Genomic DNA, 20,049 nt, shown 5'->3' with positions numbered 1-20,049 from the left:
GATAAGTATAAAAAAAATATTGTAACTGGAGCTGTGGGGTAATGCAACAAAAGAAAAGTAAATTCATCTCTTTGAACATCACTGATGTTGTTATACATAATTGGAGTTTATGTCAGTAATAAATATAGAGAGGTTCCTTAAAGGAGCTAGCATATATTTATTATAAAAATGATCATGCTTAAACATAAAAGTAAACATTTAGACAGCATACTCTCCAATGACAATCATGCATTTAGTAACCTTTATTATTTTGGTTTTACTTTATAAACCACAGAGAGACTGGCTTGGACAATGATGGTTACGACGATTTAAAGATTATTTAAACTTTACTTTCCTCTTACTGTTTGTGTTTGTGTTGTATTTTAATAAGTAAAGTCAGTAATTGTGAAAATAAACAATTAAATTGTCCAGACCAACAACACAATTGTATGTTGAATTGTAGTGAAAAGGGGTTTGAGGATTCTTGCCAAACAACAAATAAATGACAATATATTTGGTTTAACAATACAAATATAGCAGGTTTGACTGCAGATGCCCTCTCATGATGCAATCCTCCCATTTTACCTTTGGTCCAGTAGCAAGAGTGTGTGAAGATTTTCCTACAGAGCTCTGTCTCTGACTGGGTTTCATTCTAAGAGGTGTAAGGAATCAGGAGAATGGAAAAAAAACATAGAGATTGATGACTTCAGAATCTGGACTAAATCCTTGAGCTACTCAGTTTGGAAATTTCACTTTTTCACTTGAACTCACATTTAGTGGAGATTCAAATCCAAGTGGGGAGAAGGAAGGGCTCCTTCACTTCAAACTCCATGGCTGTATTCCATTCCAAGGTGTACTTTACAGGGTGCTCCCTACTCCCTGCTCCATTTGTAGGGAATGTCGGTGAAGGGAACTTTCCTTGACAAAACTTCACCATTCGGAACACCCTGCAAAGTTAACAGCGCAGACATCACTTTCTCTGTGCATTACCGTAGTAACATAAGCCCCTCGGATCCCTGTCGCAGTTGCCATGGAAATTTCGCACTACGGACTTTAAATATTAAATATTTACTAAAACAAAAACTGATTCCATCATAAAACATACTATTGGAACATGTAGAACTTGTAAATAATTTATTGATTAACAATAATAATTAATTAAATATGTACGGTAATTATTTTTTTACACATTACAACGCATTATAACACAAAGGATTTCTTGATGAAATTCAACTCGAAATTGTTGTGTCCTTAATATGATGTCGTCCTCAATAATAATGATAATAAATATATAAATCGTTTTTGGAGCTCAATTTTTTTTTTTTACATTCCAGCGAGATGCAATGACTTTTTCAAATGACATTTTTCATACCTTTTCCGGTGAAGTTTCATTCCTTCCCTAGACTATTTGCAGTTCCCTTTGAACTAAACAATTTAACAATGTTACTACAATCAAGTGTTCCAAGAGTGGAGAGTAAATAGTTACTGGTCAGTCAGTGGTGACACAGTGGTGTAGTGGTTAGCACTGTCGTCTTGCACCTCCAGGGTCTGGGTTTGATTCCTGGCCAGACTTGATTCGATTCCCGTCTCTGTGTGCATGGAGCTTGCATGTTCTCCCCGTGCTTGGTTTTCTTCGGGTACTCCGGTTTCCTCCCACAGTCCAAAGACATGTAGGTTAGGTTAATTTGTGTTCTCAAATTGCTCATAGTGTGTGCGTGAGAGGTGTAGGTCTTTGTGCCCTGCGATGGATAGGCACCTTGTCCAGGGTGTACCCTGTCTCGTGCCCTAAGTCTACAGGGATAGCCTACAGGCTCCCTGCAACCCTGAATACAGGATTAAGCGGGAATTATGATGAGTGAATGAGTGTCCAGTTAGTGTAATAGTGATTAGTATTTTTCTACAGCTGACTAAGAAAAAGTCGGGATATAAAAAAGTGGCAATAATCTGCAATACCTGTGAAAAATGTGGTTGCACCTACTTATTTAATTTTATTTCTACATTCCTATTCCACCCTTGGAAGGTTCTCCTGCAAAAGTATTTCCTTAAAATCCTAAGTCATCACACTTCAAAAAGCTTCTCATAAGCAGTTTGATTTATATTCTCATTTTTTAATTCAATTTAATTCATAATTTTACACAAACTGTACCAGCAGCCTTTGCTGACCTGCTTTTCCACATTTCTACCTGATCAACTGTAAAAGAGAGAACACTGGAGCTGGGGGTGGTGAGAAAAAGATGTAGACGGGGTTTTGTGTTACCTCTGGTGTGAAGACAGACAATGTAGATGTGTAAGTGGAGAGAAAGGGGGAGGTGGAGCGAGATGAATGTGGACGATAAACTGGATCATGTGCTAGGGAACTGCATTTTTCTTTATACATTTAGGCATTTTGCAGATGCTTTTACCCATAGCGACGTAATTTGATGTTTCAGTCACTAAAAACGTCATGTACATGATAATTAAATAAAGGTGGTAATAGCCTGATTTCATTAAGGTTGATTATCTCAGTCTTGGGCCGGTATTGAGTCACACCAATAGGACCATTCCCTACCACAACCATCAACAGGGAACATTTACTGGCAAAGGACGAACCATTCCCAGTGTCAAACTCTGTAAAGATCATCCTGAGAGTAATTCAGCACTCACCTTAGAATCAGTCCATGGAAGTGTAAACCACAGGGTCATCTTTCCCGCTCTGAAAAACTTACTGCTGCAGCTGGGGACTTGGCATACTGGCCTTACAATGGGAGGGAGTCCTTTTATAGTTTTAATGTTGCAAGCAGTTACAACTTAAGCAAATTAAAGCAATACACAATAGATGAGGGTAGTTAAGTGTTTAAAAAAATGTTTCTCATGGTCCAAGATTCCTTCAGGTGCCTTTTGGCAAACTCCAGGCACTCCTGTCATGTGCCTTTTCCTGAGGAGAGACTTCTGTCTGAAAAAGTCTTACCTCTACCAACATGCGAGACAGCTGTCAGTCCTTGTACATTTAAATCACTTACCACCTAGGCTCATTTTATCAACACAGAGAATTTAACCCAATCACCACATTAACCATCTCTGCAGCACTCCATTGGTGTTCTTCTGGAAGCTTCTCCTCTCTCCACAGAGAAACACTGGAGCTCTTTCAGAGTGACCATTGGGTTCTTGGTTACATCCCTGACCATGGCTCTTCTCCCTGAGTCGCTCAATTTGGCCAATGGGCCCCCTCTAGGAAGAGTCCTGGTGGTTCCAAACTTCTTACATTTATGGATGATGGACGCCACTGTGCTCATCTGGAACTTCAATGTTGCAATGTTTTCTGTACCCTTACTCAGGTCTGTGCCTCGATACAATCCTGTCTGAGTGGTCTACAGAAAAGTCCCTAGACGTCATGTCCCTAGGCTTGGTTTGTGCTCTGACACAGTTTGCACTGTTAACTGTGGGGCCTTATATGGACAGGTGTGTGTCTTTCCAAATTATGTCCAGTCAACTGAATTTTCCACCGAATATTCAGTGGAAAGAGGATGCACCTGAGCTTAATTTTGAGTGTCATGGCAAAGAATGAAACATATGATTATTAGTTTTTTTTTTTTTTTTTTTTTTTTTTTTTTTTTTTTTTTAAATAAATTTGCAAAGATTTTAAACAAACTTTTTTCACATTGTCATTATGGGGTATTGTTTGTATAATTTTAAGGAAAAAATGAATTTAATACATTTTGAAATAAGCCTGTAATACAGCAAAATGGGGGAAAAGTTAAGCGCTGTTAATACTTTCCAGATGCACTGTATCTAGTGGTGGCAGTGGTGGCTCAGTGTGTTAAGGCTCTGAGTAACGGATCGGAAGATCGGCGGTTCGAGCCCCAGCTCCGCCAGGTTGCCGCTGTTGCTTGAGCAAGGCCCTTAACCCTGTCTGCTCCAGGGGCGCCGTAAAAATGGCTGACCCTGCGCTCTGACCCCTGCCTACTAACAAGAAGCTGGGATATGTGAAGAATAAAGAATTTCACTGTGCAGTAATGTATGTGTGACGAATAAAGGCTTAACTTAACTTGGGTAGAAAGATGCTAAGGTTGGAAATGACAGGGAGGTCTAGAAGTTACATTAAGTTAGTTGGTGTGAGAAAAGAGGATAGAGGTTAGATGGAGGCAGATGACGATTCACACAAGCCCTAAAAGGGAACAGCTGAAAGACATAAAAGACGACACCTTTGGGTGTTGAAAGTGACCAATCAAAGGTGCAGAGATGAATCACTGTCTCCACCACCAAAGTTGCAAAAGTTCAACATGACAACCGTGTGACTGTGAAGCAGTGGTGAGAGAATAGTGCTCACTAGACCACAAGGATAGAGGGTTATGAGGTCCTGACTGGTCAGTTACCATAGAGATTTGCACGTATTAAATAAAAAAATCATGAATTGCATGCTTAATTGTTTTGCATTTTAAAATCAAGGAAAGCGTTTTTTTTAAAAAGCATTTAAAAAAACAACCATTTTGTAATCAATAAAATCACAATCATAAATTCTGCTAAAATGCGGACAGGAAGCAAGAGTTTCTCATGCCGTGATTCATTACTGCCATGAGAAATTTCACGATTTTTAGCTTGACTTATTCACATCACGATCTGATAAATTCATCTTAGAGCACTTATGCTTTCTAAATGATCTCAAATAAGTATAACTCCGCCCACAAGGTCCACAGTGATATGGCTGCTGTCCTGCATGACCCTGCTGGAGGTCCTTGAAGTTACTGCAGAACTTTTTTTGTTCACAGTGATGCCGCCTCTCTCCTGTGTGAATGCGCTGGTGAGTTTTGAGATTACTATTTTGGCTAAAACCCTTTCCACAATCTGCACAGTGATATGGCCTTTCTCCTGTGTGAATGCGTTGGTGCTGCTTGAGACCTGTATGAGAAGTAAAACTCTTCCCACACTGTTTACAGTGATACGGCCTCTCTCCTGTGTGAATGCGCTGGTGCTGCTTGAGCGTAGTCTGAGAAGTAAAACTCTTCTCACACTCTCCACAGTGATACGGCCTGTCTCCTGTGTGGATGCACTGGTGTTTTTGGAGATGACTGTCTTGGGTAAAACTCTTTCCACACTGTTCACAGTGATATGGCTTTTCTTCCATGTGACTGTGCTGGTGCCACTTGAGATTAGTCGGAGTAGTACAACTCTTCCCACACTTTTTACAGTGATACGGCCTGTCTCCTGTGTGAAGGCGCTGGTGTACTTGAAGATGACTGTCTTGCGTAAAACTCTTCCCACACTGTTCACAGTGATATGGCCTCTCTCCTGTGTGAATGCGCTGGTGGTTTTGGAGATGAATGTTTTGGGTAAAACTCTTCCCACACTGTGCACAGTAATACGGCCTGTCTTCTGTGTGAATGCGCTGGTGCCGCTTGAGAGAACCATTTTGGGTATAACTCTTTCCACAATCTGCGCAGTGGTACATCTGAAAAACATTTAAAAAAAAGATGAATTTACATAACTAAATAATGTACATGTTTTACCCAAATATATTTTCTTTTTACCACATATTATTAATCGAAACATCTTCTCTAATAGATACTATAACCTTGTCATTTCACTGGACCATAAAATTTCTGACCTGTAAGTATATACAAATATGCTGTTCTAATTTGTACCAAACTCAATAGTAGGTATATTATCTGCTGTGGTTAACCCCGATAAACAACAGTCACTGGACTATACTGTTAATATATAACACCAACAGATTTCTTTAGATATAAAGATATACTTTAGTAAAAAAAAAAAAAAAAAAAATTACTGGCAACTTAGATTTCACACACTTTACCTCAACTCATTATCTACACACACTCAGTCTGTAACACACTAACATTAACTAGTCTTAATTAATAAAATAAAATAAGTCTAAATTAAATAACAATAATGGTGCAGGTCTAAAATGTGGTTTGGGATTGTGGAGGCCTAAAACGTGTGGCCGATTCACTTGGCAAACAAGCACCAAAAAAAAAAAAAAAATGCACATGCTAAGAGGGTTCTCATTGCAGTTGTCCATAAAATCTCAGATGAGACACTGTGAGTGAGATAGTTGGAGACAAGGCCAGGCCGAGGGCGACATGACAGAAGAGAACTCAGTGACAGCTAGTAACCAGCAGCAACTAGAGACTAGCAATTAGAAAAGACCAGCGGCCCTGCAGGGCGTCGGGAACCCACACCAAAATCCAAGAAAAAAATAACTCAGTTATTTCCTCTACCAACATGCAAGACAGCTGTCAGTCCTTGTTCATTCAAATCACTTAACACTTAAGCTGATTTCATCGACAAAAAGTATTTTAGACAAATCACCACACTAACCATGAGTAACAACATACACTGTTGTCACCTCTACAGTCAATATTAGTAGCATTAGCATGCGATTATGCTAACCGTGATTACATTTACATTTAAGCATTTGGCAGACGCTCTTATCCAAGTTTACATCATTGGATACATACTTACACTGGGTTAACTAGGTTAATAACTAAGTGCCACTAGTACAACCCAACTAGAAAGATTTTTCTTTTTTTGGGGGGAGGGGGGGGATTAGTCCAAGTACTGGAGAAACAGACGCGTTTTGAGTTGTCGTTTAAAAATAGTCAAAGTCTCTGCTGTACGGACATCTAGAGGAAGTTCATTCCACCACCTTGGTGCCAGAACAGAAAAAAGCTTCGATGAATGTCGCGCTCAGTCCCAGAGAGATGGTGGGATGAGGCGAGCAGTGCTGGAGGATCGAAGGGGAACGTGGTGCAGTGCGTGGTGTGATTAGAGCAGAGAGGTAAGTGGGTGCTGGGCCATTTTTAGCTTTTTACGCAACCATCAGCGTTTTGAATTTGATGCGGGCAGCTATAGGAAGCCAGTGCAGGGAGCGGAGGACTGGTGTGGGAGAACTTGGGAAGGTTTAAAATGAGATGTGCTGCTGCATTCTGGATCAGTTGCAGAAGACGAATCGTGGACAGAGGCAGGCCTGAAAGGATGGGAGCTGCAGTAGTCCAGTCTTGAAATAACAAGGTACTGAACAAGCACCTGAGTAGCCTGTAAAGAAAGAAATGGGCGAATTCTTCTGATATTGTAAAGAAGAATTCTACAAGAGCGAGTAAGGTTAGCGATGTGTGGGGAAAATGACAGATGATTGTCCACGGTTACCCCAAGATTGCGGGCGGTGATTAGTATCAGATAGCATTAGTTTCTAGTACTGACAGACCATAGAGAAATACAAAGTGTGTCAACTTACTCTAGCTGAAATATGTCTGTTACAACTTGGTAAATTCTACACCCACCTTAGTAAACGGCACATTTATCTTTCTAAACAAACACCACGTACATCTTAACAGCTTCTTTTTTTGTTGTTTTGTTGGTGGTTGAAAAACAATGAAATTTTGCATTAGTGCCACCAACTGGTAAAGAGTATGTATCAGGGTTTTGTTGCATCCTTTAATCTATTATTTAAATATAATAAAAATAAAATGAATAAATCATGTTCTCTTAATTATATTGGTAATTCTAAGAAACTGTAATATATGTCGATGGCTCTTATGCCCTGAGTGTTTCCTTAGTTTTTGAGTTCCCTTCTCTCTGTTTCATAGCTCTGGCGTGCTCTATTGTCTCTTCTTGACTGCAATAGTTACATTAACCTGTATTGTGTTTGCCTATTATGAGTAGTGTGCTGTTTAGTTTGGTATGTCCAAACCTGAACCTTGTTACTACAGGCTTATCTCTCCTGTTTCTTCTGGTGCAACTCATCTTCTCAACTTTTTTTTGGATTTTATAAAACCATTGTCCTTTCTTTACTTGATGATGACCAATGACCAACAGATGAAACCAAAATTTAGTTGTTTGGAAAAAAAGACAACATTATGAGTGGAGAAAAAAAGGCACAGCACACCAACATCAAAACTTCATCCCCACTGTAAAACATGGCAGAGGGAGCATTTGCTGGGGCTGCTTTGCTGCTTCGGGACCTGGACAGATTCTTGCCATTGATGGCAAAATGAACTCCAGAGTTTATCAAGACATTTTGCAGGAAAACGTAAGACCATCTGTCCGCCAACTGAAGCTCCGCAAAGGATGGGTGATGCAACAGGACAAGAACCGAAAGCATAAGAATGGCTTCAGCAGAACAAAATACGCCTTCTGTAGTGGCCCAGTCAGAGTCCTGACCTCTCCTGACCGATTAAAATGCTGTCCGGTGAAAATCGCTCTCTTGCCACAACACTCCTAAAAATATTGCTACACTGAAACCGTTTTGTGAAGAGGAGTGGTTCAAAATTACTCCAGATCGTTGTGCAGGTCTGATCTGCAACTACAGAAACGTTTGGTTGAGGTTATTGCTGCCAAAGAAGGATCAACCAGTTATTAAGTCCAAAGGTTCACATATTTCTTCCACCCTGCACTGTGAATGTTTACATGTTATGTTCAAAAAAACACGAAAACATATGTTTGTGCTGTAATATTTTAGGCAGACTGTGTTTTCCTATTGTTGTGACTTTCAGACAATTCAGTCATTGTTTGTGAAGTTCAGAGCACATTTTATGACCAATTTATGCAAAACTCCACATAATCCCAAAGGGTTCACTTACTTTTTTTTGCAACTGTATATGGTTTTACGAGGGGAGTGATGTACTGATGCATGCCCATGTCCAACAGAACAGAATAAGCTTAAATGAAAAAACAAATAAAAAAACCTTCAAGTGAAAAAATGGTTCATCACATGAAACCACATGAAGCGTTTCAGTCTCTTTTTTCTTAATAACAAATTATAATTTTTTTGCTGGTTGTGTCCAGCATTGAATAATTATTCGACCACAAATGACTGGAATGTGGTTGTGAATTTATGACTGAAATAAAGCTGCTCACATTGGCTTGTATTTTCACTTTGCCTTTCAATTTTGCAAAAGACAACAATTATTAAGTAGTATATATTTGTGCTTTTTGTTTTTCTGGGGTACTATTATTGATGTTACATTTCGTCTGGTTTGCAAAAGTTGCCATTCTTTGTGATCTGAGTATATTATGACAGAAATAAAGCTGCTCACATTGACGTGTGCTATCACATTGTAGAAGGCAGCAATTTGATCAAAAGGCAGATGAAAGCCTAATGCGAGCAGATGTATTCTACTTGTAATATTGTAAAGTTTTTAAAGTTGCGTATTAGAAGAAGCGAGTTGCTCGGTCTGTCCGCTGTGCTTCTGTAAGCTTTTCTGGCGCCAGGAGAGACTCAGTCAAACACACAAACACGTTTTCTGTCAAAAAGGTCTCTGTTTATAAACAGCAAAAGATGGCGTTTTTATATGTTTGACCAAACGCCTGTGCCATTGACATATGTTACTACAAACAACATGAACCATTGTAAATGTCCTGGTATGATCCTGAAGAATCAAAGGAGAGGAAGATAGAGAGGTGTCCGTCCAGAGACAGATCACAAGATGTTGGCTCGAGTTAGGGGGAGAGGGGGAAGAAGACAGAGGGGGATAAAGAGAGAGAGGGAGAGAGACATAAAGAGAGTATGGAGAGGTGAGCGTGGGAGCGTTCACACCTTTAAGAACAGATGCAAGAGGAGACAGGAAGATAGCAGCAGGGAATATTTAACACGTTAATATCAGATCTATGAGGAAGAGAGCAAGACTCCTTTTTATATAAAATAATTCTAACAAATATAACATAGCGCTAATATACTATAACAGTGTGCATGAGAATTGCATTTTAACGAATGTTTCAGAAACAGTGCTTTATCTTTTGTTTCTATCTCTGGCCTCAGTGAACCCTGTTTTTGTGTGAGGAATCTGGGTGTGTAGGTGTGAACAGTTGAGACATCTATAGGAGTCCTGGGGAAACCTGGCGTCACCTGATCCAGATGTGAATAGTTCTTACATATTCATGAAAAGTTGTGAATTATTCAGCGAAACAGAGACTCTGCTGACAAAAGTTAGGCACATCAATCATTTAACCCCAAATAAAAGGTCTTTCTGAGTGTTACAATTTAATTATTTTGCTATGGACACACATCCACTTTCATGAGCTCATGAACTGTGTTCAAAACAATCTTTCAGGTTTGCTTATTCTCCATTTTCTGTTTTGTTCTGCTAGAGTTAGAATTTGTATTTTTTTATATGTGACATACGATTAAATGTCGCACATGGATCTCATATATTTACATCAGCCACATTATGTAAGCCCAGTTTGTGCTCTGTATAAATAAGTGCAATGTATTAGATACTAGGTTGGTAAAGATTTTAAACCTACACAAATTTAAGTGCTGAATTATTGCAGGTCATCAAAAAGGTCATCAACCTTCCAATCTGCCAACCAGAGCCTCAACCGCCTGAGCCACCACACACAGTGCCAGCAGTTACTTTATTAACAATCTCAAGGGCTCAAAGTGTGGGCCCTGACATACAAAACATCAGGACCATGCAGTAATTAATTTCTTCTTCGGCTTTTGTAGTTTTTATCCAAGGGGTATGCATTGATGTAGAGATCACTCCAAGTCTCTGGTTTTGTTTTCTAAAGATTACAGCTTTTATTATAAAGCAATAACAGCCTATAAAAAGCCATTATATATGCTTCGATCACCAAGATTTTCCACTATACACTTTAAAAAATAATTCTTTGGTAAATTGTAAAATTGTAATTTCACAATAATGAAATGTTTATGGTATCTTAATAAGAATAATAATTTAAAAAGAAATCACATGATTGTTTGACGTATCAAAATAACTGCCTAATAAAAAACAACTATTAATTATGTCTTAAATTTATGCTATAATTTAAGTTTAATTCAAAAATAGAAATTAGCATTTGACTGACTGATTTATATTATTTAACATGCACTTAATATTTATGATACATTTAATCTAGATATTTAAGAATGGAGTAATTATGCTCATTAGTCTCAAGAACTACATTCATCACTCATTCCAAATCAATATTCTCATAAAAACTAATAACTTATAAAAACAATAACTTAAAAAGTGTAATAAAATTTACACACTTTAAAAAGGAAACGCAGACCAAAGCAGGTTTGAACAGCAGAAATTGAGCTTTATTGTCATCCCTGCTGTGGCTCTCTCCTTCCGCCGCTCACTGCAGTCAGTCCCGAGGCTCCGCACACTCGCTTTATTTACGTGCGGATTTTTACCATAGTTAAACACTGAGCACACAACCGTAGGAAACTGTTTAAAAACTGTAAATGCATCAGCAGTGCGTCTAGCAGCAGTAACACTGTAGAAAGCACAGCTCTGAGTCCAGTTATTGAATTTGCTGTGATAACATAAATGTGCTAAGATACTAGTAACTAAAGTTGTAAAATAAATTTAGCAAAAGTACATTTTTCTCAGAATTATAGTTTGGAGAAAGTAAAATAAAATGAACATTTTGAAGTGAAATATGTTATGTTGTGATGTGTACGGAGAAGTAACTTAAACTGATTTACAGGAGTATTTAATGTGTAACCATTGAATCAAATGTCCCATACGGTGGCCCTGAAGTGCAAAACAAATTAACAAAACTGAAAAAAAATAATAATAATTTTAAACCAAATTAACAAAATGGAAAACTAAATACGAAATTCAAAAGTATCAAAACCCAAAACAAAAAAACAAAACCCAAAACTAATTATTTTAGTTGAACTATTAATAGTTTTTTTGTTTATGGGTTTTGTTGTTTTGTTTTTGGTTATTGCACATTCATACACACGCAAATCTACCGCTAGATGTCTCGTCCAATCAGCGGTAAGAATTTCATTCGCAAACTATACCTACCTTTTCCGGTTTGTATCTGACTGGCCGAGAAGTGCAATACAAATTAACAAAACGGAAAACAAAACAAATTCAAAACCAAATTAACAAATCCGAAGACAAGATAACAAAACCAAAAAACATAATAAAAAATTAGTTTTGGGTTTTATTATTTTGTTTTGGATTTTGATATTTTGTTTTTGAATTAGTTATTTTGTTCTCAGTTTTGTTAATTTGTTTTTGAATTTGTTTTTTTGGGAGAGGATTTTGTTGTTTTGTTTTTGTTATTTTGTTTTTTTATTTATTTTGTTTTCAATTTTGTTAATTTGTTTTGCACTTCACGGCCACCGCAGTCCCAACATATTAGTTTAGTTAACACAAGTTCAGGAAAGCAGTGAAAAAGCAAAATGAGTTGCACCTTGATTTTGGCTGTTTGAGTGCATTGGCCAGGGAGTATTTGTTGAAAACAGAAACAATGACTAATCAGAAACATCTTGATATTAATCATTAATCTAAATGTTGTATTAGTGTATACAGTAACACCTAATGCTCCTGATGCAAATCTTATTAATCTGGCTGTGTACAGTGTATCTCGAAAAATTGGAATATCATGGTAAAAGTTAATTTTCTTTCTGAATTTATTTTAAAATGTGTATTAAATTAAACAAAAAGAAAATTTACTTTTCCATAATATTCCAATTTTTCATTAACTAAAGTTGAAAATGTATATAGTTATTATTAATGCAGGAACAATTTTTACACAAGGGACAGTCAAGTCAAAGTGAGACTTCTGATTGTGCAGAATAATAGAACATACCAAAAGCTCCCTTTATTTCTCTCTTCATGTAAATTTCTCTATATATGATGTCGTGCCTTGTTCTATAAGAGCAAAATGGCTTTGGTGACCAAATCAGTGAACTTTTCCTAAAAAGGTTTCCACTGGAATTTTATTCCACTGGACCTCTTAGCTATATCAACCAAGTTCATTATTTATGGACAGTTTTCTTTAAAAAGTTTACACCATTCAGATGTTTTACTGTGGGTAAGAGTCTCATCACTGCGCTGTGCTTGAAGTCTTCTGTAAGTGTCAGAATCAAATCAGTTTTAAATCTTTGATCCAGAGGATTTTTATTATCAGTCCCACTTTGACTTGAACAACACTTTTAGATCAGAATAATCATATATTAGTCCACAAAGTATGTATTTGAATGGAAGTACTATTTTACCAGTCTGCTAGACTTTACAGTAACAGTCACACTTGTACTTACTTGTACACTATGAGATGGGAGTGTAAGCTCTCCAGATTTGTTTGATCATCAAAAAGAAGTTCAATCATTATTGAGTAAATAGTACCTCTGTTCATGGATATTCAATGTCCTGTCGTTATTTAGACTGTCATTGCTCCTTTAAGACCCGGGGACGTCTGCACACACATTTGTGTAGATCCCACAGTTTGTAGGAAACTAAAGAGTGTGAAGGTGTGCAATCTTTCAGATTTAAAGTGTGTGACTCATTAGATTCTAATACAAAAGTGGACTTTCTACATATTAACTGTATAATGTCTGTGGCAGATGCATTGTTTAAGAGACTGTTTATTAATATGATCAATTGATGTTTTTATGATCTTGTTAAATGTCATTTGCAAAGTAAACCACGTTGAGTTTAAACTTTATGTCTGGCCAAATTTGACAAATAAATGTTTCATTAAAATGGTAATGTGTGTATTGTTTCTTTGTTTATAATTTGGTGTCACTAGATGCATTAACCTCAATTAAAATACCCATTGAGTAAAGGGTAAATATAGTAAAATAAATAAATAAATAATTTATTCTGTGATAGAGCAGTATGAATTAAATTCAGCTAAAATATTCAGTAAATGTAGCATTTGTTTGTTAAATAATAGTCTAGTTTTCAGTTTCTTCTACCTTGCATTTCAATTAAATCTACTCAATGTACTAAATGCAGTTATTCAGGTCTACTTAATTTTTTTACTGACTTTTACTCAATTCGTGAAGTATATTTTACATGATTTTACAACTTTTATATTTTTAATATTACAATAATTATTATATTTTTAATTGTAAAAAGTTTCACCAATTTTTTTTTTAGTACAGGACAGTTTTATTTTTTAGATTGTACATTCCAACATGGTTCCCCAACAGCTGTGTCCTACTACGAGCCCCCCTCCTCTCTTTAGCATACAACAGGTGGGGCCAAAATGTCTAGGTTCAGCTTACTTAACCATTTTTAGTTACATTCCACTACACACACATTTAACACGACAGTTTGTACATGTACACCATATGTGGCACATTTCTGTGTATACACATCAGACACACTAGCTAATACAGTTTATATATCCATGCTGGGTATACTTGATTCTTCATAGCCAGATTAACTAAATTATTCTACAGCAGTGGCTTGTTTGTATGGGGTGTAGTGTTAACTTGGTAGTGTTAACCAAGGACCCAACAATACTCAATGTTAATCTGGTGGTGGGAATCAAACCCCTAATCCATCAATCAGCAACCCAGAGCCTCAACAACCTAAGCCACCACACACAGTTATACACTTACTTTATTAAATCTTAAGGGCTCATAAAGAGTGTTGTACTCAGTAAACAATAAATAAATTCTCTGTGTGTAAAACAATAAAGAGAAATAAGACAGATGAGTAAACTTTACCTTTGATCCAGTATCAGCAGGAGTGTGTGGAGAATTTCCTAAAGAGCTTCTCCTGGGTTTCATTCTAAGAGCTGTACAGAATCAGGAGACTGGAGGAAAAACACAGATTGATGAGTCCAGAACTGCAGTAACTGTTAACTGAGAAGCTCAGGTGGGAATTTTCCCAATTACTCACTTTTAGTGATGTTCTGCAGAGTATCAGAGCTTCAAAACTGTGTGGACAAAGAAGCGCTCTTTAACTTCAAACTCCAAGTCCCAGCTGTTTTTTTTTCTCTTTCTTTTGAGTCTATTGTTGGTTGACAGTCAGTTTAAAGGTGCATTACCACCATCTACTGGGCTGGAGTGTGGAGCAGAACATTGCTAAGTCAGTAAACAAATAAGTTAACATTTGCAAAATTATTTAAACAATCTTGAAATGCTAAGTCACCAAAAATGAATACCTTTGGAACCAATCTTGAAAAAGCTTCTCATAAACAACTTGGTTCATATTCTCATTTTTTATTTCATTTAAGTCTTAACATTACATCATCACAACCATCATCTTTTTTTTTTTTTCATAGGATACTCTCCATAGCTATAATACATTTAGTAAACTTTATTTAGTTTTATTACAGAGGAACTGGCTTGGATGACAACTGTTATAATAATAACTTTATTTCAGACTACTGTTTAATATTTATTAGTAATATTCATTAGCACAGTTTAATTTATATTTTTGTTTAAATTATATACTTTTTTTCTTTAAGACATCTTGTATTTTATAAAATATATTTTGGATAAGCCATACTACTTTCCCCCCAGCCATTAGATACTAAACTTACATGTTTAATGTGATATACGTTTTAAAGATGATGAGCAATTATGGCATATAAAACAATCCACAAAATGGGTTAAAGATCAATGAGAAAATGTGACATTTTAAAATAAAAACATTCTGAGAACTAACCAATGTATTTATTTTTTACAAAACCTTGTTGAAATGATATCCCCAAACAAGGGGCACATAACATCAATTCACAAAAACATCATCTTCCTGTAATTCAGGCAACAACTGTTATATAAATGTTCCTTATGGTTTCATTCAGATAATCACATGACTACACTGGGTAAGAGGTGTATGTGATACGTATGCAATATTTTCTATTCTCCTTAGATTGTACAGCACATAAAGTGGTGCATTTTGAAATCAGAAGACCAGTGCATGAGAAAGCGTTAATGTGTTGCTATCACTCATTTTCATTTTTCATGTTATCATTTGGGTAATTAATCTGGTTATTGCTCTGATTCTACTTTGTGAGGGAGGCAGGGGACTGACTTAAGGTCTCTCATTTAGAAGTACTGTACAAGATAGGAGGGAGGGAGCTAGTGGACATGACCTCAGGTCGCCTGCAGAGGGAGCAGAAATAAAGCGCACATCTAATACAATTTACAATTTAAAATACTTTATACAAAAATACAATTAGTAAAATCACTCACGCTATGAAAGGCTACAAAGAGCATTTCATAGTGCGATTGATCATGAAGAATGGATTTTCCCCCCTAGCTTTGCTCTGGTTGTTATGACAAACTCCAAAATTTCAAACAGTCCAATTACTGGATACATAGAGAGCTTCGTGCATTGATTAGATGAGCCCTAATGTTAACATTACAGTGTTTAAAAGGTGCCCAGTTCTTATTTCCTGTGCAAAACACATTTACCTCCCCAAGATGATTAAATAGATAAACAAGGTATAACCAAAACATCTGACACATTTTCTAGAGTGTTGTGATGGTTTGGTCCACTTTATGTATCATGTCCTATGTTAGTATGCCATTATCATGTGCGTGAATATCTGTAAATGTTCCTTTTGCAGTTCAGTCATGATCCGGGTTGAAAGTGATCCAAATAAGGTATTAGGTTTGACTTTTTGTGGTGAGTGTATTCACATATGAACCTGAACTTTAGCTACAATAATACTTTGGAAATCCTATGCATCAGAATGAGGATTAACCTTCTTAGCAGTTTGAGTTACAGGAGCACTTCTATTGGATCAGACTACATGGTCTAGCCTTCACTCCCCATGTTCATTAGGAAGCCTTGGCTGCCCATGACCCTGTCGCCAGTTCACTGGTTTACCTTCCTTGGACCATTTTTCCATGAAAGTTCGGAGATCCAGTCATCTAGACATTACAATTATAATATATTCAACCCACTGCCACATACCATCATTACTGTAGCTATTGTGAAATTACCCAAATTTTGATGTCTAGATGACTGGGCTAAAGCAAATCTAAAACTGCAACTCTTGTCTCATGTCCATGGTCTGCAGTGGTCAGGACATAAGAAAAAGTGCTCATAGGAAGGAAAACTCGTGAATTGGTGATAGGGTCATGGGTGGTTACTGTGATGCACATGTGGAGTGAAAGCTGGCCCGTTTATTGCTAGTGTAGATGAAAGTGTTAAAAAAGTAAATGCTGGTTCTAATAGAAAGGTGTCAGAACACAAAGGTTAGTACGGTTTTGGTTGCAGGGGATTTACTCAATATCAGGCAGGAGGTCATATGATATGTGTATTAATTAATCGGTGCTTCTGTGTTTCAGTGTTTCTACTTGCCTATGTTAGAGGGAGATGTCAGAGCCATGTGTCTCACTCAGAAGTCAGGATTAGTGGATTACAGCAGGGATTCTCACTGGTTAAATGCATGTTTGTGTCATAGGGTTGGTTTTGTTACATTCAGGTGAAACAAGGAAAATTACATAAACCAATAAAATCTGCTAAAATGTAGGCAGTAAACAATACAGTCCCATGCAATGAAAGCCTACATATCATGTCAAATAATAGATTCTACTTTTATGCTTAAAATTTCATTTTCACTTTCTTAAAAAAATAGAGAAAAATTAGTTCGGAAGAATCCTCCTGTCAAAAGTCAATGGCTTTCGTTTGCACTTATGTTTCCTTAATGTCCGTAAGTGTAGCTCCGTCCACATTGTCCACAGAGGTAGAGCTTCTGTCCTGCATGACTCTGCTGGTGGCTGTTGACGGCACCCGGTCGCTGAAACTCTTCCCACACTGTTCGCAGCGATATGGCTTCTCTTCTCTGTGAATGCGCTTGTGTAGCTGAAGAGATTTCTTATGACGAAAGCTCTTCCCACACTGTTCACACTGATAAGGCTTCTCTCCTATATCGATACGGCAGTGTTGTTGCAGGTTACGCTGACAGGCGAAACTCTTCCCACACTGTTCGCAGCGAAATGGCTTCTCCCCCATGTGGATGCGCTGGTGCTGTTGGAGCTTAATTAGCTGAATAAAACTCTTCCAACACTCTGAGCAGCTGTACAGCTTCTCTCCTGCGTGGATGCGCTGGTGGTTTTTGAGATGATCGCTTTTAGTAAAAGTCTTTCCACACTCTAAGCACGGGTAAATCTGGAAAACAAAATGACTAAATAAGCTCGTTATTACAGAGGCTTTATAAATGTATCCTCAATGTATATATGTCATAGTTTTATGCTATGAGACCATTTACTTGATGAACTGCTATGAATATTTTGTCATGCACACTCAATCGGCGACTGGCACTAGGGCCCGGAAGTAAAGCGGTCGCGAACCAGGAGGTATAAGAGGAATAAACAAACCACGATTCAACGCTCAGTCATTAAGTTTGGCCCATGTCGATTCTGGATGTCCGTCCACCGATTCGTGAGTACTCACTTTCTTAGGTTTCGCTTTCTGATATTGAGTGTGTGTTTATAGGACGCGGATTAAATTTGTGTTTTTCCCTTGCTCCCCTTTTGTGAGAGTCCTTAAACTAAATCGCGTGGTTATCCTACCTACTCGCTTTCTTCCGCGTTTGGGTTCACCATCCACGCTACATTGGGCTAATCGCTAAAGCTAAGTCATCTATTCTCCTAGGTTAGTTCGTCCTGACAGAATGACTGAGCCAAAAGCGGTGAACCCAGCGGACTATGTGCATCTCTGCGACGTGGTTGACCAGCATGCCGAGCTAATCAATAAGCTAACCGGGGAGATCGCTACTCTGCGCCAGGGCGTCCAAGACATCGCGGCTCTGCGCCGCGAGGTTGTGGAGCTCAGGCAGGAGAACGCGGATCTCCGGGCGGCTGTTGCTCCCGCCACAGCGGTTGCGGTGCCAAATCACCCCACCCCCCCACCCCCATGAAATGGAATGGCACGGACGGGAAGTGTAGTGTGTTTTTAACAGCACTCGATCTGGTGTTTGAGTTTACTTCCACCAAATACCCCACCGATCGGCTACGCATTGCTCTACTCGTCTCGTTGCTATCCGGGCAGGCAGCAGAGTGGGCCACGGCAATTCTTAAATCAGACTCGGACACCGCCCATTCGTACAATGAATTCACACGCCAACTCAGACTCACCTTTGAACACCCTGCGGCACCGACACCAAGCTTTATCACCTGCGGCAGGGTAGATTGTCCGTGAGTCGCTACACCGCGGAATTTAGAGCCACACTGGAGGGCTTAATCCAGCTGGCCCTCCGCATCGGCCAGCGCCTCCTCTCTTGTCCGAAGCCAGCCCCGAGGACCCTGCCGCCTGCTCCCACCTATCATCGTACTGCACCTTCACCACCGACCACTTTCACCGCTACTACTACTGGACCTGTCGGATCTCCACCTTCTGCCATGGTTGACACCGGAGCCGGGGAACCCTTGCAATTAGGACGCGCCTCCCTGACTGTAGCAAAACGTGAGCGCCGGTATCGAGAGGAATTGTGTGCCTACTGTGGGTCCGCAGCACACCACCGGGCGATCTGCCCTGTTCTGACCCACTCCAAATCTCCAGCACGACCGACACCACCACCTCTCACCTTACTGTTCAGGTAATCCTCCAATTTGGCCACAAACGAGTCAGAAGTGCGGCGTTCATCGACTCCGGTGCCGCCGGCAACTTCATTGACTCAACTTATGCCAGAGAAATGGGGGTAAAAATCGAGGCGTTATCCCAGCTAGTGCAAATCACTTCTGTCGACGGTCGGCCCCTTGTCATCCAGCCCCATCACCCACCAGACTCAACCTATCACCCTCATCATAAACCAACACCATGAACCAATTCAATTCCACCTCACAACCATCTCCTCACCTCCCATCATCCTGGAATACACCTGGCTGCTGCAGCATGACCCTCTCATTTCATGGACCAGAAATCGAATCCTCCAGTGGGGGCCGACCTGCACTGAACTTTGCCTACGGGACCCAGCTGGGACATGTTCCACGGAGTCCGAGGCCCCCAATGTCGACACCAATGCCATCTCTTCTGCCTATCGTGACCTGGCTGCAGTTTTTTGTAAATGAAGAGTACGGTGGCCCTGAAGTGCAAAACAAATTAACAAAACTGAAAACAAAATAACATAACCCAAAACAAAATAACAAATTCAAAACCAAATTAACTAAACGGAAAACAAAATAACTAATATCTGACTGGCCGAGAAGTGCAATACAAATTAACAAAACGGAAAACTAATCAAAAACCAAATAACAAAACCCAAACTACTTTTCTTGGAGAGGGGGAGTTTTGTTATTTTGTTTTTGTTTTAGTTTTTTTTTTTGTTTTCGGATTTGTTAATTTGGTTTTGAATTTGTTAATTTGTTTTCTGTTTTGTATTGCACTTCTCGGCCAGTCCGTTACAAACCAGAAAAGGTAGGTA

General features: G+C 38.6%; 1 protein-coding gene across 1 annotated transcript; it reads right to left on the bottom strand.

Annotated features, from left to right (window-relative positions):
* Window positions 1-4,377: 4,377 nt before the first annotated feature.
* Window positions 4,378-19,029, bottom strand: LOC128515584 (zinc finger protein 501-like). The gene is made up of 4 exons (XM_053489672.1): window positions 18,966-19,029; window positions 18,764-18,831; window positions 17,418-17,795; window positions 4,378-5,377 (listed from the first exon to the last, which is right to left on the bottom strand). The coding sequence occupies exons 1-4, from the start codon at window positions 19,027-19,029 to the stop codon at window positions 4,550-4,552; spliced, it is 1,338 nt and encodes a 445-aa protein (XP_053345647.1). The 3' UTR covers window positions 4,378-4,549.
* Window positions 19,030-20,049: the final 1,020 nt, after the last annotated feature.

The sequence above is a fragment of the Clarias gariepinus genome, chromosome 28 (assembly GCF_024256425.1).
Source record: "Clarias gariepinus isolate MV-2021 ecotype Netherlands chromosome 28, CGAR_prim_01v2, whole genome shotgun sequence".
In the NCBI taxonomy this organism is placed as follows: domain Eukaryota; kingdom Metazoa; phylum Chordata; class Actinopteri; order Siluriformes; family Clariidae; genus Clarias; species Clarias gariepinus.
This window is presented reverse-complemented; position numbering and strand designations above follow the sequence as displayed.

What these genes read in the sequence shown, in the direction of transcription:
- LOC128515584 (XM_053489672.1), bottom strand. Translation starts at nt 19,029, where the DNA reads ATGGCAGAAGGTGGAGATCCGACAGGTCCAGTAGTAGTAGCGGTGAAA. An exon ending in GAAAGTGGTCGGTGGTGAAG is followed by an intron (nt 18,832 to 18,965) that starts GTGCAGTACGAT and finishes TCCGCGGTGTAG; the next exon opens with CGACTCACGGACAATCTACC. An exon ending in GTGCCGCAGGGTGTTCAAAG is followed by an intron (nt 17,796 to 18,763) that starts GTGAGTCTGAGT and finishes TTTGTTTTCCAG; the next exon opens with ATTTACCCGTGCTTAGAGTG.